The sequence below is a fragment of the Limanda limanda genome, chromosome 3 (genome assembly GCF_963576545.1).
Source record: "Limanda limanda chromosome 3, fLimLim1.1, whole genome shotgun sequence".
In the NCBI taxonomy this organism is placed as follows: Eukaryota; Metazoa; Chordata; class Actinopteri; order Pleuronectiformes; family Pleuronectidae; genus Limanda; species Limanda limanda.
In genome coordinates, this window is record NC_083638.1 from 18,057,794 (window position 1) to 18,079,744 (window position 21,951).

Sequence of the window (21,951 nt, forward strand, 5' to 3'; positions counted from 1 at the left end):
CAGTCATATCAGTCTCACTCTGGAATTATTGGGTAATTATTTTTATAGTACTTTGAAATATCCAGAAATTAACCGATTTGATTGAACACATGTTGCACTTTACTTTGAAAAATCTCTAAATCTGTACAGTAAACATGTCTGATATTCTATGTGGGGGTAGTCAGAGAGGTCCTGAACACAGTCATATCAGTGTCTTTCTGGAATTATTGGGCAAATTGTTTTTATAGTACTTTGAAATATCCAGAAATTATCTATTACACAGGAGAAATGTTGCACACTACTTTAAAAAATCTCTTAACCTGTACAGTAAAAATGTCTGATATTATATGTGGGGGTAGTCATAGAGGTCCTGAACACAGTCATATCAGTGTCTTTCTGGAATTATTGAGCAAACTGTTTTTATAGTACTTTGAAATATCCAGAAATTATCTATTACACAGGAGAAATGTTGCACACTACTTTAAAAAATCTCTAAATCTGTACAGTAAACATGTCTGATATTCTATGTGTGGGTAGTCAGAGAGGTCCTGAACACAGTCATATCAGTCTCACTCTGGAATTATTGGGCAAATTATTTTTATAGTACTTTGAAATATCCAGAAATGATCTATTACACAGTAGAAATGCTGCACTTTACTTTGAAAATTCTCTTAACCTGTACAGTAAAAATGTCTGATATTATATGTGGGGGTAGTCAGAGAGGTCCTGAACACAGTCATATCAGTCTCTCTCTGGAATTATTGGGCAAATTATTTTTATAGTACTTTGAAATATCCAGAAATGATCTATTACACAGGAGAAATGTTGCACTTTACTTTGAAAAATCTCTAAATCTGTACAGTAAACATGTCTGATATTCTATGTGTGGGTAGTCAGAGAGGTCCTGAACACAGTCATATCAGTGTCTTTCTGGAATTATTGAGCAAACTGTTTTTATAGTACTTTGAAATATCCAGAAATTAACCGATTTGATTGTACACATGTTGCACTTTACTTTGAAAAATCTCTAAATCTGTACAGTAAACATGTCTGATATTCTATGTGTGGGTAGTCAGAGAGGTCCTGAACATAGTCATATCAGTCTCACTCTGGAATTATTGGGCAAATTATTTTTATAGTACTTAGAAATTATCTATTACACAGTAGAAATGTTGCACTTTACTTTGAAAAATCTCTTAACCTGTACAGTAAAAATGTCTGATATTATATGTGGGGGTAGTCAGAGAGGTCCTGAACACAGTCATATCAGTGTCTTTCTGGAATTATTGGGCAAATTGTTTTTATAGTACTTTGAAATATCCAGAAATTATCTATTACACAGGAGAAATGTTGCACACTACTTTAAAAAATCTCTTAACCTGTACAGTAAAAATGTCTGATATTATATGTGGGGGTAGTCAGAGAGGTCCTGAACACAGTCATATCAGTGTCTTTTCTGGAATTATTGAGCAAACTGTTTTTATAGTACTTTGAAATATCCAGAAATTATCTATTACACAGGAGAAATGTTGCACACTACTTTAAAAAATCTCTAAATCTGTACAGTAAACATGTCTGATAATCTATGTGTGGGTAGTCAGAGAGGTCCTGAACACAGTCATATCAGTCTCACTCTGGAATTATTGGGCAAATTATTTTTATAGTACTTTGAAATATCCAGAAATGATATATTACACAGTAGAAATGCTGCACTTTACTTTGAAAATTCTCTTAACCTGTACAGTAAAAATGTCTGATATTATATGTGGGGGTAGTCAGAGAGGTCCTGAACACAGTCATATCAGTCTCTCTCTGGAATTATTGGGCAAATTATTTTTATAGTACTTTGAAATATCCAGAAATTAACTACTTGAAGCTTAAAATGTGTGATTTTTATTTTGTAAATTCTCATAATTGATACTGTCAAATTGGTTTTCATAAAAATTACACAGGTAAGACAATATTCAGATGTGTTCTTCCTCTAACTTCGAGTACTCCGATGCCTTCCATAGATGCCTTCCCCTTTCTGGGCGGTTTGGATGCGATTACCATAAGTGTCAGTATATGCGCACAGTAGAATTTCAGTGTCGGCTGATTTGACCACAGAGATGCGAGTGTCGGCTGGCTTGACCACAGACTGGAGCGGAAACCAAACCGGACGCCAGCTTTGCGGCATTTCTCGGACCTAAAGAACCATCAAAACATCTATAGCTTAACACCCCTCGCCAAGCGGAACGAGGTAAGGAAGCTGGTCCCATTTACTTTGCTGCGGGTAGTGCGGAAGGGAGTCGCTATGTCACGTTAACGAGTAAGATGTGTCTCACGTGGCGATTTGTTTGTTCATTGTGTTTTAACGTTCGTCTTTGGTTTTAATGATTAAAATCTTTGTAACTTGTAACTGTCATTACAGTTTTACGATGTCACTACGGCAAGCCAGAAGTGAAAATAAAGAGCCGTGTAACATCAGTTCAAGAGACTCAGCGTTTGTATGGAGAAGCGGGGGGCCGTTACAGTTAGTGTAGATGTTATAAAATGTTTCAATGATTTCATGTTAGTTTGTTGTGCCAATTATGCTGAACTTCTCAAAGCTAACGTTGAACATTAGCAGAAGCTAACGTTGAATACTAGCAGAAGCTAACGTTGAACATTAGCAGAAGCTAACGTTGAACATTAGCAGCAGCTTCGCTAGCTACATTAGTAATTTGGGTTATTTGAGTGTAGTTTGGTTGTAATGTGACTGTAACAACGCTATTGTAAGCAGTAATAACCACGACACCCCCGTAATTCACACAAGTCATGAAGAGAGCGAGGGTAATATATGAGGAGGAGGACAGTAGTACATCCCCCGACAGTGAGAGTGCGGAGGATACAGACCCCATAGAAGAAAGTCCCTGTGCCCGCTGGTGGAAACTTAGAAAGGAGGTGAGAGTGGAGCAGGAAGCTGAGCTGTCACAGGATCAGCTGAAAATTAAGGACAGAGTATTATATGTTCAAGAAGTTGTCCTGAGACACGTCTCCCTCTCTGTATCAGTCAACGTTCAATTTGACTCTTGAGTATGTATATTCACTGGTGTCATTTTGATTTGATCTATATTTAATTGTGTGGTCTTATTGACATTTTCTTAATTTTTTGGAAGAGGGCCTGAGAGCAGGAGACATACACATTCAGCAAATAGATACAACACAACAAAAAGTTAAATAGTGAAAAGCAGCACAACAAGGGCTCATTTTCAGTACTTGTGCAAGTGAACATAGGCAACTGGGCCTGCTTGTGTTTCTTGAAGAGGTTTCAGCTCTCATCCAAAAGGCTTCTTCTGTTCAGGAGCCAACGGAGAGAGGCAGACCCTCAGTCCCATTCACACAAGCAAGCTCTCACAAACAGTCTCCAATTAACCCAACCCCAATCTGCATGAGTACCCAGAGTAAACCACAGGAGAAACCCCACACAGAAAGGACCATGGCCAAACTGGGATTTAAACCAAACCAAAGTTCAACCCACATCAGTGTGATTTAAAAACTGCCTGAAATGACAGGAACCATCTGTGGAGAAAATTGTATTTCAAGACTCTATTTACTTATTCGTCCGTGTCCCATCATCTAGCATTGAAAGTATGATCTCATGAGACACTTTTCTGTTCCCATTAAATGTAGGTAAAACTGCCTATCATCCCCATGATGCACTCTGCCCACTTGGGTGCAGATGTACAAAATGGTTTGGAGGTAGTGTGGAGTGAGGTCCTCTTCTCCAGGGGGAAACACTTCAACCTGCTGGAGGTGAGGGACGGTGTTACAGAGTAGGATTGAAACTGTTAAAGATAGTTACTTTAAGGAGTTTGCACTCATTATCACGTAGTTGTGACTTGTTCATGTCATTATGTATGGAATGTGATAGCAACCAAAACACAATTGTCTCTGTTTGCTCACCCTAGCACTAAATATTTCACTTCAAAATGTAAAAAAAATATTAAAAGCATTGTTGACTTACTTTCATTTTGAATTAGGGTTAGGGTTTTCATATTGAATTAGATATTAAAGCATGTGTGGGAAAGAGTTTTGAAATCATGTGTTTTGTACTGGAGAGAATTGTGATAGTTAATTCAGACGTGCTCTACTAACACATTTTCCTTGTATTTAGGAGAGAGTCAAGGCTGTCCTTGAGAACCTGGTAGTTTTGGATCATCCAAATATTATCAAGTGCTACAAATACTGGGCAGAAACGGAAGGACCCTGGAGGAGGGTGAGTCTCACATCTTTTAAAACGTTAATGAATCTTCTGTCAGTTGCATTTATGAAATCAGAATTTTCAAGTATTATGAAATTACTCTTACTTACAATTTGCTTCTGTTTTATGATTCTCTGAATAATATCTGGTGTCGCCTAATGTCTTCTCTTCCTCAGTTGATCTTCATCACGGAACATCCGTCGCATGGAAGCTTGAGGAAGTACAGGAACCAGACAAGGACGGATCCTTCAAAAATAGATAAAAAGGTAAAAAAAGGTCTTCTGGGGGCTAACGCATCGTCTGTAAATATTGTTGTCTACGAATTGTGTCCTTAAAACCATAGGGTTAATTTACCACACAGTTTATGTTTACAACGGCAGTTCTGCCGAGCGGCTACGCTAAGCTAGCCGGTAGCGCCGTGTCTCTTAATATATACGAGCAGCCGTGCTTTCCATGATTTTCATCACAGAATATGCGTCATCCGGAAGCTTTAGGAAGTACCTCAAGAAGACTAGGAATAATCCTAAGAGTGTAAATGCAAAGGTAAAAGTTGGCTGTGTGTAATTACACTTTAACAAACAAACTTGACTTTAAAAAAATACGAGCTGTGAAAAATAACGCGTAAACACGTTATGATTAAATCACAGGATTAATTAGTTGTTGTTTTTTTTTAACGCATGCGCAAAATGAGCTTCCAATATACCCACAATTCCACCCAATCTGCACTAGTCGCCGCACTAATGCAGTCAGACGGCAGCTGCTATCCAAGCAAACAAACAACATGGATATTTCTGATGAACCTAAGGACCTTCTAGATGGGAAGTTCGTGTTCCAAAAAAAACAAACAAAGATGGAACATTCAATAAAACCAAAGTGATATGCACACTCTGCGGGAAGACGTTATTATTTCACCGTAGCAATACCAGCCTAAAGTACCTCCTCAACGCGAAGCATGTGTTGGTCGGCGAGTGAAGTTCAAGTGGAATGCGCCAAACCACCCTCACTGAACAACGTAGGCCCCTTGCTACAACTTACACACATTTCCTTTATAACTGAATAAAATTGGATTTGTCGAGCAGAGAGCAAGTTTAATAGTCTGGTAAACAAATGCATTGGGGTCCTGTGCACCAACTGGCCTCTTGATATAATGCAAGCCAAAGTTGATCCATACTGGCAACCAGCCAGGAAGCGCTCTGATAAGATGTATGGTTCTACAGATTTGGAAGAGATGGTGCAGCCAGATCCTGTCTGCTCTCAGGTTGGCTTTCCTTTTCAGACATTATGTTCAAAAAGTTCAATATGGACCCTCACCAGAAAATGCACACACGTGGATAATAATCCAGACCCTCTCTTACATAATTTGTATGTATTTTTGAATGTGTTTTTTCCTATCGAGCAGTTACCTGCACTCATGCAATCCACCCATCATCCATGGCGGCCTGAGCTGGGAGACCATCTTCCTTCAGCCCAACGGGGTTATCAAGATCGGATCAGGTATAGAATTATGCTGGTTTGCTTCCACTGTGTTAGGTATAGCGTAGAATTGTTTATCATGACCTCTCCTCTCACATTCTTTCATTTAGGTAGATATTTCTTTGGTTGCTGATATTGAAGTATTCTGAGCTCCAGAGTGAACTGAATGACACAGATGTTTAGGACAATATCCCTCAACTTACGATTTTTAGGATTATGGTACTTTCAGCCCTTAAAATGATATAGATTCTCACAAAATATATCATATAAAGAAAATGTAATAGAACAAGGACAGGGTATATTTTCAAATGTTTTACAAAAGTGCCATACATTAAAAAATAGTTATATGAATAGTTTGAGCAATATTAAGATTTGTTACTGGTAAAACTCATGTCAAACTTCTTAATACAACTTGTGAAATTCATTATATTCTTTTCTGGAAATTCTTCAAATGGTCTCAAATAAAAAATGAAAAAAGTTTGGTTTAATATTTAGATCTAAGTCTTGAATAAGGACAAAGTTCTGACATGAGTTCTGTAATGATTGTTTCCATGTTATTCTTTCTCTCATTGTAGCTGTTGAGGAGATCACTACTGCAGTAGACATTTACTCATTTGGCATGTGTGCATTAGAGGTGAGATTGGATCCACGATACATAAATTAATGTCTTGAGCCCTGCACCAAAGCAATATGTCAATGTGTGTGTTTTTCTGTGTTGCAGATGGCGCTCCTGGAGATCCAGGGGAATGGAGAGTCCTATAATGTTTCTCAGGAGGCCGTAAACAATGCGATACGGTTACTGAAGGACCCACTGCAGAGGGTAAGATACAGAGAGTATTATCTGTTCCTGAGAATCTTAAAAGAACATTTAAACAAGTTTTTCTTATGGTTTCTTATGTTTGTTTGTTTTTGCAGGAGTTAAACCATAAAATAGTGAAAAGCAGCACAACAAGGGCTCATGTTCAGTACTTGTGCAAGTGAACATAGGCAACTGGGCCTGCTTGTGTTTCTTGAAGGATTTCAGCTCTCATCCAAAAGGCTTCTTCTGTTCAGGAGCCAACGGAGAGAGGCAGACCGTCAGTCCCATTCACACAAGCTAGCTCTCACAAACAGTCTCCAATTAATCCAACCCCAATCTGCATGAGTACCCAGAGTAAACCAAAGGAGAAACCCCACACAGAAAGGACCATGGCCCAACTTGGATTTAAACCAAACCAAAGTTCAACCCACATCAGTGTGATTAAAAAACTGCCTTAAATGACAGGAACCATCTGTGGAGAAAATTGTATTTTAAGACTTTATTTACTTATTCGTCCGTGTCCCATCATCTAGCATTGAAAGTATGATCTCATGAGACACTTTTCTGTTCCCATTAAATGTAGGTAAACCTGCCTATCATCCCCATGATGCACTCTGCCCACTTGGGTGCGGATGTACAAAATGGTTTGGAGGTAGTGTGGAGTGAGGTCCTCTTCTCCAGGGGGAAACACTTCAACCTGCTGGAGGTGAGGGACGGTGTTACAGAGTAGGATTGAAACTGTTAAAGATAGTTACTTTAAGGAGTTTGCACTCATTGTCACGTAGTTGTGACTTGTTCATGTCATTATGTATGGAATGTGATAGCAACCAAAACACAATTGTCTCTGTTTGCTCACCCTGGCACTAAATATTTCACTTCAAAATGTAAAAAAAATATTAAAAGCATTGTTGACTTACTTTCATTTTGAATTAGGGTTAGGGTTTTCATATTGAATTAGATATTAAAGCATGTGTGGGAAAGAGTTTTGAAATCATGTGTTTTGTACTGGAGAGAATTGTGATAGTTAATTCAGACGTGCTCTACTAACACATTTTCCTTGTATTTAGGAGAGAGTCAAGGCTGTCCTTGAGAACCTGGTAGTTTTGGATCATCCAAATATTATCAAGTGCTACAAATACTGGGCAGAAACGGAAGGACCCTGGAGGAGGGTGAGTCTCACATCTTTTAAAACGTTAATGAATCTTCTGTCAGTTGCATTTATGAAATCAGAATTTTCAAGTATTATGAAATTACTCTTACTTACAATTTGCTTCTGTTTTATGATTCTCTGAATAATATCTGGTGTCGCCTAATGTCTTCTCTTCCTCAGTTGATCTTCATCACGGAACATCCGTCGCATGGAAGCTTGAGGAAGTACAGGAACCAGACAAGGACGGATCCTTCAAAAATAGATAAAAAGGTAAAAAAAGGTCTTCTGGGGGCTAACGCATCGTCTGTAAATATTGTTGTCTACGAATTGTGTCCTTAAAACCATAGGGTTAATTTACCACACAGTTTATGTTTACAACGGCAGTTCTGCCGAGCGGCTACGCTAAGCTAGCCGGTAGCGCCGTGTCTTTTAATATATACGAGCAGCCGTGCTTTCCATGATTTTCATCACAGAATATGCGTCATCCGGAAGCTTGAGGAAGTACCTCAAGAAGACTAGGAATAATCCTAAGAGTGTAAATGCAAAGGTAAAAGTTGGCTGCGTGTAATTACACTTAAACAAACAAACTTGACTTTAAAAAAATACGAGCTGTGAAAAATAACGCGTAACACGTTATGATTAAATCACAGGATTAATTAGTTGTTTTTTTTTTTAACGCATGCGCAAAATGAGCTTCCAATATACCCACAATTCCACCCAATCTGCACTAGTCGCCGCACTAATGCAGTCAGACGGCAGCTGCTATTCAAGCAAACAAACAACATGGATATTTCTGATGAACCTAAGGACCTTCTAGATGGGAAGTTCGTGTTCCAAAAAAAAAAACAAAGATGGAACAGTCAATAAAACCAAAGTGATATGCACACTCTGCGGGAAGACGTTATTATTTCACTGTAGCAATACCAGCCTAAAGTACCTCCTCAACGCGAAGCATGCGTTGGTCGGCGAGTGAAGTTCAAGTGGAATGCGCCAAACCACCCTCACTGAACAACGTAGGCCCCTTACTACAACTTACACACATTTTCCTTGTATTTAGGAGAAAGTCAAGGCTGTACTTAAGAACTTGATCCATTTGGATCATCCAAATATTCTTGGATTACATTGAAGAGAATTTTCAAGTATTATGAAATGACACAAATTTTCTTCTGTTTTATGATTCTCTGAATAATATCTGGTGTCGCCTAATGTCTTCTCGCCCTCAGTTGATTTTCATCACGGAACATCCGTCTCGTGGAACCTTGAAGAAGTACCGAAACCAGATTAGGACGGAACCTTCAAGAATAAGTGCAACGGTAAGAGTTGGCTGCGTGTAATAACCGTTTAAATAACAAACATGGAAAGTAAAGTAAATTAACATTTCCTTTATAACTGAATAAAATTGGATTTGTCGAGCAGGGAGCAAGTTTAATAGTCTAGTAAACAAATGTATTGGGGTCCTGGGCACCAACTGGCCTCTTGATATAATGCAAGCCAAAGTTGATCCATGCTGGCAACCAGCCAGGAAGCGCTCTGATAAGATGTATGGTTCTACAGATTTGGAAGAGATGGTGCACCCAGGTCCTGTCTGCTCTCAGGTTAGCTTTCCTTTTTCAGACATAATGTTCAAAAAGTTCAATATGGACGCTCACCAGAAAATACACACACGTGGATAATAATCCAGACCCTCTCTTACATAATTTGTATGTATTTGTGTTTTTTCCTATCAAGCAGTTATCTCCACTCATGTAATCCCCCCATTATCCATGGGGAACTGACCTGGGACACCATCTTCCTTAAGAACAACGGGCTCTTCAAGATCAGATCAGGTATAGAATTACACTGGTTTGCTTCCACTGTGTTAGGTATAGCGTAGAATTATTTATCACGCCTCTTGGTCCTCCCGCTCACATTCTTTCTTTTACTCCTTTCCCGCTCTGTGAATTACTTCTTTCTGAATCACACTAGTTTCTCCTAATGTTCAACATCCTGTTTCTACATCATCCTCTGTATTGTCCCTTGTCTCATCTACAGCTGCTCTAGACACCATTGACAACCATGTCAAGACCTGTCCAGAATATAGAGGTAGATATTTCTTTGGTGGCTGATATTGAAGTTCTCTGAGCTCCAGTTTGAACTGAATGACACAGATGTATTGGACAATATCCCTCAACGTAAGTTTTTTAGGATTATGGCACTTTAAAATGATATAGATTCTCACAAAATATATCAAGAAAATGTAATAGAACAAGGACAGGGTATCTTTTCAAATGTTTAACAAAAGTGCCATACATTAAAAATAGTTATCTGAATAGTTTGAGCAATATTAAGATTTGTTCCTGGTAAAACTCATGTCAAACTTATTAATACAACTTGTGACATTCATTATATTCTTTTCTGGGAATTCTTCAAATGGTCTCAAATAAAATATGATCTTCTCAAAGAATAAATGCAAAAAGTTTTGTTTAATATGTAGATCTAACGCCGGGTTTACACCGGGCGCTGAAGCGACACGTAAGCGTCGCGTAAGCGCAGCGCCATGCCTTAAATAACAGCTGGCTCCCATCCACTCTCATGTTAATCCTTTGTGCCGTTCCCACAGGACGCTGAAGTGCAGCGCTGCGCCAAGGCAGCCTCGCGCCGTGCAGCGATCGTTTCGGCGTTGTCTATTTTTTGCGCTTGACGCGAGCGTAGCGCTCCGGGAAACACACTGAAAAATGATTTTAAACGATATTGATGACATATTTTATATGATATAAATGATCAAATATGCATCCCATAGTTTGTATTCCCCTTCTGTTGTCCTGGAGTTAATTTTACCAATTTTACCGATCACATTATTAAATGTCCCCCTCTGCCCCCCCACTACAGCCACACAAGCAGTCATAAAGATAAAAAGAGAGAGGGGGGGGCGGGAGTGTGTGTGTGTCTACGTACTCTCCCCATAGGCTTGAGTGGAGAATACGTAATTTACCCTCGACACCCGACATTGAACGGAGCAAACAGCGGAGAAGTTCTTGAAGAAGGATGACATTAAATTAATAATTGATATGGAGAAGTACAGTGAGGTGTATGATCCTCGGCACATGTTATATAAAGACAACATTAAAAAGGACAAATGCTGGGACGCCGTTGCAGTTAATGACAAATATCAGCTGCATCTGTGATCACGGAGAGGAATCGCAGGATGACCGCCGCGGAGAAAAGCGTGTTTGTTGTGACCAGCTTGGCGCCTGCGCACTAGGGATCTACGCGGCGCTTACGCGAGGCTTCAGCGTCCTGTGTGTTCAGCCCAGCGCCGGCGCGCTAGTGCGCTGCGCTTACGCGACGCTTACGCGTCGCTTCAGCGCCCGGTGTAAACCCGGCGTAAGTCTTGCATAAGGACAAAGTTCTGACATGATTTCTGTAATGATTGTTTTCATGTTATTCTTTCTCTCATTGTAGCTGTTCTGCCCCACAAATGTGTATAATGTTTAGCTATGCAACAGGGCTCCCTCGGGGAAGTTCAGGTGTATAACATTGCCAGGGGTCAAGGTGTAATTCACCCGGAAGTTATTCAAAGTTAGTTTCTCTGCAATCATTTATAGACGTCAGCTCTTCATATAAGTTGTGTCATTCTTCTGCGGGCTAACGCATCGTCTGTTAGTATTGTTGTCTACGAATTGTGTCCTTACAACCATAGGGTTTATTTAACACACAGTTTATGTTTACAATGGCAGTTCTGCCGAGCGGCAACGCTAAGCTAGCGGGTAGCGCAGTGTCTCTTAATATATATGAGCAGCCGTGCTATCCTACTGAAGTAGCTCTGAGAGCCGCCGTGTGATGCTATTGAAGTAGCTCTTTGAGCCGCATTGTAACCTGTTATGTCTGTATTGTTTTTACAGTTTCACCAACTCAATAAAGTCTGTGAAAGTGGACATCTCTGCCGTGGGTTTTATTTGAGAGTGTTTAAGCTGGTTGGAGAGCTAGTGTCCGTGCTAGCGAGACCTTCACAGTAGCTGTTGAGGATGTCACTCCTGAAGGCAACATTTATTCATTTGGCATATTTGCATTAGAGGTGAGATTAGAGTCATGATACATGAATGAATGTCTTGAGCCCTGCACCAAAGCAATATGTCAATGTGTGTGTTTTGCTGTGTTGCAGATGGCGCTCCTGGTGATAGAGGGGAATAGAGACCCTTGTGATTCTCAGGAAGCCATAAACAGTGGCATTGCTTTACTGAGGGACCCTTGGCAGAGGGTAAGATACAGAGAGTAGTATTTGTTCATGAGAATCTTAAAAGAACATTTAAACAAGTTTTTCTTATGGTTTCTTATGTTTGTTTGTTTTTGCAGGAGTTAATCCGGAAGTGCCTTGAGCCAAATCCAAGTAAAAGACCTACAGCCAGAGAGTTGCTGTTCCACCAGGCACTCTTTGAAGTCCCTCGGCTAAAACTGCTGGCTGCCCATTGTATTGTATGCCACCAACGTTAGTCTTGCACACACACACACACATATATATATATAAAGTTAAAGTAATGTGTTTTTGTGCAGGTGTCTCATCTCATTCAATTGTTCTTTAATAATTTCTAAATATTTAGACATGATACCTGAAAATGTCCTAAAGGTGTCATTGCTGAGAGAAAAGAGGGTGTTCAGCTCAAGTAAGGGCCAGAAACTGATGATTTAACAGAAGTCAATGTTTATTCTTCCAGTAATTAATAGTGTGAAAATGTCACCAATGTCGATTGTTGTGCATTTTATTGCTCTAGACCAGGGTTTGGCAACCTTAGGCACGTGTGCCATCATTGGCGTTGGTTTTCGCCATTTTGTGTCCTGAAGTATGCCTGTTGAACAGTGTATTTTTTTATGTTCGGCATATGACCAAAAGTACCAACGATGTTTTCTGTTCTTTTACTTAACCTCTGAACAGGTATGTTTTGTTGCATAGGACTCTTGTTGTTAATAGAAAATGTGATTCTTTTCATGATGTGTGATGTGTTTGAGTGAATGTGAGACATTCAACGTTGAGTATTTTGGCACTTATTATTTCTTATATATGCCTTTTTGTTTTTATTAGACCAAATTTGTGATGTACACAGAATCCATTGGAGCTGGCTGAGAGCGGCATGTGACCAAAAGTACCAACAATGTTTTCTGTTCTTTTGCTGAACTTCTGAACAGACAAATAAAAGTCCTGTGCCAAAAAGCAAGTCCCGCTTGTCTTCATAAATTGAGACACAACACAGTGCTTACCACACAAAGGAGAGACCGGTTACACAACCATGGTGATAAACTAGCTATTTGTCATTTCCTGTGCATTCAAACCATTGTCTCTGTTGTTGTCTCTCCTCCTTTAGCTTACAATACTGCTGAAACTGGATGATAAACTGAACAGACATCTAAGCTGTGAAATGTTACACAGTAAGAACAACTGTTCTGAATCACACACATCACATACTCAATGAGCCTACACATACCCTTTAGTGCAGTGGTTCTCAACCTTTTTTCAGTGATGTACCCCCTTTCAAATATTTGTTCAGCCGAGTACCCCCTAATCAGCGCAAAGCATTTTTGTTTGATAAAAAGATGTAATACACAGTTCTGTGCTGTTAAGTGTCTGATTTATTAAACTTTGTAACTAGACACTTTCAAATTTAAAACTCCATAAATGTCCATAACATTGCTCATTTGTAGTGGTCTGTTCTTTAACTATTTGGAAATAAAAATATATAAAATTAACTAAAGAAATAATTATCTCAATTATAAATAAAGATTTGTGCACATAAAAAGATTATCAACTAAAAGTGCTGTCTTTTGGGATCATAATAAAGATATGTTCTCAAACTGAACTGATGAACTTAATTATAGATAAACACTTCTTCACAAAAAATAAATCATTAACTTAATTTTAAATAAAATATTTGCTCAAAATAAATGTTTCTATCTTAAAATATCTTCTTTAAGGATCGAAAAGAATACTGATCTTAAATTGACAAACTCTCAACACTGAAGATTGCATTGTTGCATTGAACTGATTTTAGTCAGAAACGTGTGCTTGTGCTTCACTGAGGATCTTTGTCAGTCTTGGTGGCAGGGAAGCAACTGCTGTGATCAAGCTCTTCTCCAGGAACTGTCTGTTTTTTTTGCTTTGTTTTGATCACAGTTATTGCAGAGAAGGAGGCCTCACATAAATATGTGGAGGCAAAGGGTAGTAGCTGCTCCAAAGCTTTCTGTCCCAGGTGAGGGTGCTCCTGCTTCACACACACCCCAGTGTGGATGTGGCTAACTTCATCTGGAGGCCACCGTCAGATGACACTTTCAGGATTTTATCCTGATAAGTGGTAGGTTGCTTCCGTTGCTTGGGACAAGAGAAATGGGTGACTCACCCAATCCAGCTGTGCAGTTTTCTCCTCCATGTCAGGAAAGTAGGAATGAAAATCTTGAATCAAGAACAATTGGTCAAATGTCTCACTATGACCGGCTTGACTGGAGCTCTGTCCACCTCCTCACTAGAGAGCAAATCTTCCACCTGAGGAAACCAGGTGAAATCCCCCTGTGCAGAGGCCCTTCTCCACAGCTCTGCTTTTCTACAGGATCCACCCACCTTGTTATACAGGTTTAAAAAGGTGTGTACAGATTGTAATTCCAACAGCTGGTTGAGTATTCTCCCTCGAGAGAGCCAGCACACTTCTGTGTGCAGCAGCAGTTGTGTGTGTGCAGCTCCCATTTTTTCACAGAGGTGGCGAAACAGGCCTTGACTTTATGAAGTTGATCACTTTGATGCTGTTCAAAACATCATGTAAAACATGGCTAATTTTCTTGGACGCCAATGCTTCCCTGCGTATGACACAGTGAGTCCGCTTCACGTCAGGGTTTTCTTTTTTAATGCGCGCTATGATTCCTCTCGCGCAGCCCGTCATTTATGCTGCAGCGTCCGTGCAGATGCTGCTGCAGGATTTCCAGCTCATGCCGTTTTCACAGAAGAAGGTGCTGACAATATCAAAAATGTCCTCTCCCGTTGTTTTATATTTGCTCATAAATATCGTCAGTATCGATGTATCTCACGAAAGCAACAAGTTGTGCATTTCCATTGACATCTGTGGATTCATCCAGCTGGAGTGAAAAGGGGTTGCTAAGTTTTCCCACAACTTGCTCGACAACGTCTGTTCCCATTTTATCTCCTCTGCGGCACACAGTTATTTGACGGAGGCAAGGGCTGTAATTTCTCCGCTGCGTTTGTGTACAGCTTGGTTTCAGCCAGCACAACAGCGGCTGGAAGGAGCAGGTCTTCGGCTATAGTCAATGGTTTCTTGGCTTTAGCTATGAGCAAAGACACCGAAAAGGAGGCCTCCAGGGCTTTGGCTTATGTCGTGGAGGCTTTCCGCATCGTGTCTTGAGATGACCTGAATTCAGAAAGTTTCCTCTTAAAAAACTCAGGTGGCTTACAAACATGACTTGCATGTTTTGTCTGGAGATGCTGCTAAAGATGATGTGGCTTCATGCAACTGTTGGCTAATCTCTCCCCACAGTAAAAAAAACAAATCCTTTGATGGGTGGCAACTCGTGGACGCAAATCCCATTAAATCATATTCTTCTGAATACTGACGAAATTTTGCCGGCTCTGGTTTTGCCTTCTTTGACACTTGTTCCTCTGTGTTTTCAACGCTATTGCTGCTACGCTTCAACCACGACTCCATTGTTTGAGTTTTCAAGGCGGCAGTGATGACAGTTGATGACAGGAGGCGTGTACCAGGTTGGGTCAAAACATCGGTATGGGGGAGATTGGGTTTTTAGGACAATGAAATTGAAGAGCCTACTGAATATAACATTCAGTTCAAGAACTTACTCTTAATTTAATATTTAGTAAAAACAATTCTTAAAGGATTCTTGAATTGATGCTAATTTTAAATGTATTCAAAAAAAATCTCACGTACCCCCATTTGAGAACCACTGCATTAGTGTATTCGGATGTTTTTAGTTTAAACTGTTTAAACAAGTAGAAAAACTTTTAATGAGTTGGGAGTTAATTCCGATTTTTTGGGACAAACATCAAAGGCTAGAATGAAAATTAGAAAAGGTAAAATGTTAGCCCAGTCATAAAGTTGTGGACAACTTGTAGTGGAGGATCAGTCCATTTAGTTATTAAGCCTTGAATAAAGAAAAAAACTAAGACATATTAACGTCTCCTGCCCTAAAGAGACCATGCTATATGAAACATGTTGGCTTTTAAATGTTCCTGTCAGATGAGTCCCATTTGTTATTTCAACTGTATTTAATGTCACTTAATAAGATCTCTGTTAAATTCCAATAGTAATGAATTAAAAAAGGATGTTCTGAAAAAACACAGTGGGCTCACAGATGATGCAACAGCAGGATCAGATGTTTGGTGGTTGCTAATGTGTTTATGGTGAGACTTGGATTCAAAAGCAGCAGCTGGTCCATATTTTTCTGAATGTGCCTCAGTCTGACCTTGTTTTTTGTGTGAGTGTTTATAGTATTTGCACAACTCCATCGTTTTGTCGGTCTGTTACATGTCCATGAATTGGTGACTAACTACACTTGTGTTTCAGATGAATCTGGTCAAGAGCTGGCTGAAGAGTTGGTTCAGCTGTGCTTCATCAGTGAGGTGGGTGGTAGCTGGCTATTTCTGCAAAGTGTTTTCAAATCCATGTGATTTTAAAAAGTGTCCTCATACCCCATCATCACACCTTCCCCTTATGCACATTAACTGTTTCACATAGTAAGTGCTCTGGTGCTCACTCAATTAATCAGACACACAACCCCACTCTCATGTGTGTCGTCTCTTCATCTATCTGTGGGTGGGAGTATATGCATGTAGACCCACATCATAATGACTCCATCCTCTTAACTGTAATGTCAACATATAACTCCAGTATCTAGCAGTTCTGTTTATTAATCTAACACCCTGTATTGTTAGAAATATTGATTCTCTTTCTTTCTCCTTCTCACAGTTGGACCAAAACAAAATAGCCTGTTTGCTAGAAGAACGTTGCATTCAATTTTAACCGAGTTAGGAATGTACTTTATTTATTTATATTTATTAGGTCTGCCACTAACGACTACTTTTCTATTGATAAATCTGTTGACTATTTTACAGATTAGTCGATTAATCTAAAAGATTAATTTTCCTCCAAAAAAATTAAATTGACCATTTCATTTAATTTCCCTAGCGCCGCGCCGCACAAAGAAAGCCAGGCGCCTCCTATCCACGCCCCTGTTAAACCTTTGTGCAGTTCACATGGGCTGCGATGCGCCGCGCCAAGTGCGCCTCGCACCGATGGTTTCGGCGTCGAGTTTGTCGAGTTCGCTTTATCATGTGTGAGACAGACTGTGTAATAATGTTGACATCTCTATTCGGGCCCTCACTTCCGTGTCTGACCCCGCCCCCCACATTCATTGCCTCCTCCTATTGGTCCACAACATACCAACATAGGGCTTCCTATTAGCTAAACTTACATGTCAATCAACTTTTGTGAATAACATTGAACGATACCACGGTCAATTTTTTCCCCTCGCCGCGAGCGTATCGTGCCAGGAAACACATTGGAAAATGATTTTATATTATATTAATGACATATTTTATATGATATAAATGATCAACTATGCATCCCATACTTTGCATTCCCCTTCTGTTGTCCTGGAGTTTTTATTTCCCCAATCACATAATTAAATGACCCTCTCTGCCCATCCACTACAAGCACACAAGCAGATAGACAGAGAGGAAGACAGAAAAAGAGGGGGGGGGGGGCTATGAAGACCATCATCAACAAGCGGAGAAAGCAAAATCGTTGGCTGACCGGCGCTGAGAAATTCGCGTCGCGTGTGAACAGCCGGACTCCTGTGCGCTTGAGAATAGCGGCGCAGTGCTTCGGCGTCCGGTGTAAACCCGGCATTACGTAGTGATATTGAAAAAGCTGAGTGAAAATGCTGTGTATCACCACTTGTGCTCCTCTGAAAGCTCCAACTTCCTGATCGGCTCTTCCCTCCCTCAGTGTGGTTTTGTATTGCTGAGGGTAGCTCACCTGTTGAAATGCTCCGTGCTGTTTTATAGTTTTCCTTGAGAAATGGCCGGTGTAAATTGCATGTTGTAAATATAAGTACACTGAGCTGTTGTTTTGAATGTTTTGTAAATCTTGTAAGTAAACGTTCACGGAGATTTATTTTACGCGATGTTGGCGCCATTTTGTTTTTTCGCTTCGCAGATTTCAGCAGCCTTTGAAGTTAATTAATTTTATTCTGTAGGTTTAAGAACGGAGCAAAGAGAGGTGAAAATAACCACAGCAAACCTATATGTTGGTTTCTACAGGTATGTGGTTTTCCTTTTTGATTTAATAACTCGACCAAAGTCACCTTTCTATGTTTACCCAACAATGTGTCACTGCTGTATATAATTCTTATGTAGTTGTTGTAATCTAAGTTAAAAATGTTTTTCAAGCAATTGTAATTGCTTCTTGCAAAAGTCTGTGTTGTATATTGTGTTTTATACATACTGAAAGAAAAAAGAAAGAGTGTGGTTTTGTATTGCTGAGGGTTTAAGAACGGGGCAAAGAGAGGTGAAAATAACCACAGCAAACCTATATGTTGGTTTCTACAGTGAATAAAGAGCCTGAAACCCATCCCATCTAAGTACAATCTTTCAACCCTGTTACACACTTTGCTTTTTAATACTCAACTCAGTCACCGTATGTGTTTGAGAGAGATCTCTGTTGCTGGTAAGTGAGTGACTGCGAATTAATATAGAAATGGGGAAACTTAATAGCAAACATTTAACTGAAGTGTCTGTTCTAATGGGATGTGCAAACATGATTTGTGAGAAACATGGTGATGACTCCTGTAACAGCTTCTGTTGTGGGTAAGAAATTTTGCATTTTCTGAGAAAGTAGTTTTAGTATAAATCATATACAGACACTGCAAAATAAATTGGGAAACGCCGATGCAGAGATGTATGTCTACAGACCCTAAATAACAGAGGAGATGCGCTGATTTCCAGTGAACTGCCAGACATAGCAACACTAGGAGGGGCTGCAGTTGTTGAAGTACTGGCCCAAATTGTTCAACAGTAAAGGCAGAACTTGAGAGAAAACAGAAGTCTCTTGTTCCACAGCATGATACTAAAATCAGGCAGAATATAAGGAGACTGGCCAGAGACAGACAAGCGCTATGACTAGAGAACAGATGCTGTGTATGGCAGACATGTGGAGACTCTATGAAAAGACAACTTTCCCAGCCACCATGAGATGGGGAGCAATAAAAAACAGTCTGGTGAAGAGGTGGGATGACAGCCTGACAGAGTTCTTCTGGTTAAAAATTATTAAATTAAAAGTACAATTATTTGTAAAACCATATGGGCATAGCTTTATCCTCACAATTAAAAGAATAAGATATTGTTCCACTTTTCATGTGAAAATGGTAGTTTTTAATCTGCCAAAAATATTTCTCTTCACCGAGTACCCCAATCCACTGAGGCTGGATAAGTGTTATATTGTTGAGCTCAAAATAAGACTCAGACATTTAACATTTGTGATATTTATTTATCACAAATTGTCTCAAATAAAAAATGACCCAACAATGCAGACGAGCTAAAGGCCAATATCAAAGCAACCTGGGCGTACGTAGCACCACAGCAGGGGCACTGGGTGTTCGCTTCCATGCCATGCTTTATATATATATAGAAGTAAAGTCATAAATATATGTATATACTTTTCAGTAGGCTGACATTTCTGTATTAAAAATCTTTTGTTTCCACCTCAGGTTTTATATTCAATGAGCGATAGTATTTTTCATTTATTTGTTTTTTGATTGTTTTTATTTTGTAATTTCTAAATTATTATTTGTAAAATATGAACATTTATGATTTGTCAAAGGGATCTTTGCTTGTTCATTCATCTTGTATCTAAGTTATACATTTTATTTAAGTTGACTAATGTTGTGGCATGTTTTTGAATTGTATCGTAGTTAAATAAAAAGTAAAAGACAGAATTTGGGGTTTTCATTAGCTGTAAGCCATAATCATCGAAATTTAAAGAAATAAACGCTTGCAATATTTCACTGTGTGTATGAATCTATATAATATATGAGTTTCACTTTTTGAATTGAATTATCTAAATAAATTAACTTTTCCATGATATTCTAATGTATTGAGATGCACCTGTAAGGCACATCGGGAATTCGGCACAAGCATGTGCAACACCAGAAATACAGAGAAGCACCTGATCTCCCTCGATGGCTATTCCTGTTTGATTGTTGAGACCTTCATCCTTGGTTTTGCTGTCCTCAAAGATGTTCAGTAGAGACGTACTCAGAGCCTCTTGGACAGCTGGAGCATCGTCATTGTCGTAAATCTGTCAAATATACCAGAAGGACTCAAACAGGGTATCTGCAGATATCAGTAAAAAAATGACTTAAATGCTTTAAGACCTTTTTAATAGCACTTTAATTTTGATGGTATAGTTCACAGAAAAAGTAAAAGTCACTCATTATCTCCTGACACTATGCCGGTTAGGCTAAAAACAAGGCGTAAATGACGTCATTTCGAGTCGAATATGAATGTCGTAGCTGGCGGACACTTGGATGACCCCACACGAGCAGTATGGAGGCAAGTTGAGTTTTTTCTATTGTTTTATTATGTCACAGAGGTCACACTTGACTTCAATGTATTGGATTCGCTGAAAAACAGTTTACACCTGAGACTCCTGAAGTGTCTTGTGGACTCAAACACTTTATGAAACACAGACTGGATTGTCAAGACGGTTACTAATGAAGTTAGTCATACATTTAGTAAGGATACTATGCACACAGTGAGATGTAAATATAAACAGTGATTTTTTTCCAGAGGTAATTCAGAGATAGGTTTAGCTTTTATTCCCCACAGCTTCATCATGTGAACATACTGCTAATTTCTTCAAAAAACAATATATGACAACAGAGGCTTTTTCACCTGAAATCATAGAAACTTATGTCGGTCCCATGAACTAACTGGAGGAATTTAACTTTTGCCCCACTTTTCCATTACAATTAACTAAGTTTTTGTACCTACCTTAATCCAGTGTACTTTAAAAGATGGATGGAATTTTCTGGTGAGGAAACAGTGTCAAAGTTAGTAGCTGACTAATGCAAGAAAGCAAACCACAACAGATAACTATTCTTTTAAATAACCATTGTCCAACTTACTTTACTATAATTAACCTGGTGTTGGTACATACTTAAATCCAGTAAGACCCCATGCAGTGTTTCTGATCTGCCTTTTCTAAAGTCGAATACAGAACTTTTCAAGGGTTTCCAAGGTGAAGTTTCATATTTCTCCAGCCCCTTACAGCTGTAGTGAATAACATATTAAGACACATTTACTCAAAATGATTATTTCTCTTCTAAATCGCAGTAAAGCCAATATTATTGATGTATAAACAATCAAAATTATGTTTCATGACAAAGATCTATGTAAGGGAGACAAATTGAATGAAAACATAAAAAAGTTTAATGTTTTAAAATATGTCACCTGTCTGTAAGGGGACTTGGCACATAGAGCTTCAATGATTAATCAATTAATAGATTAGTTTTACACACTTATAACAATTGCCAAGTATTTTGATTATTCATTAATCATTTTGAATCTTTTTTTAAGAAATAAAATACTCAGATCTCAACTGTGATTGTTTTATGATTTCTGTACTCCACTAGGGAAGTAAAGACATTTTAGGACATCACCTTGGGCATTGGGAAACACCCAACAAAATTTAACACAATTTTACGGATTGATTAATCAGGAAAAAGGTTGAGAAATTAATCAATAATGAAAATAAAAGTTGCTGCCCAATTGGTAACCTATACAGCCTTGCTGAGTCAGGGATAGAGTCTTGTTATTTCATTAAAAAGAATTTGACTATTTAAATTAACACAATCGTAATTTCAAGCATTTTCAAGGATTTCCAGCAGCTGTGAGAACCTGTTCTTGTAAATAAAAATCGTTTTGCTCCGAGGTTGTGAAACTTCGACTCACTTCTTCTCCACCGCAGCTTCTCTTCGTGTCGCGATCTAGAGACAGACAGAGGGAGGACGAGAGACGCACATGTTCCAGACTATAAGACTATAAACCCATTTTCAACGTACCACCTACGTTATAACATGGCGCTGACGAGCGCAGCTCGCCTGCGGAGCCGCGGCTCAACCGGTGCGAATAACAACTGCGACACGAAGCCGTTAGCAGATCAGACGCAGGCAGTGCGGCGCAGGAGTAAAGGAAACCCCGTGGCACCATGAAAACCCTGTGTCGCGAATACTTTTCTTTAAATAAACTTCGTGTAAAGCCACTTACTAATATTATCTTCACAT

General features: G+C 39.2%; 1 protein-coding gene across 1 annotated transcript; it reads left to right on the plus strand.

Annotated features, from left to right (window-relative positions):
- The first annotated feature begins 2,775 nt into the window (after window positions 1-2,775).
- On the plus strand, window positions 2,776-12,439 carry LOC132998133 (nuclear receptor-binding protein-like). Its single transcript, XM_061067633.1, has 11 exons — window positions 2,776-2,901; window positions 3,631-3,753; window positions 4,115-4,220; window positions 4,644-4,744; window positions 5,419-5,459; window positions 5,601-5,731; window positions 6,250-6,308; window positions 6,396-6,494; window positions 11,956-12,088; window positions 12,201-12,263; window positions 12,372-12,439. Exons 1-11 carry the CDS (start codon window positions 2,776-2,778, stop codon window positions 12,437-12,439), a joined length of 1,050 nt encoding a protein of 349 aa, XP_060923616.1.
- The last annotated feature ends 9,512 nt before the right edge of the window (window positions 12,440-21,951 follow it).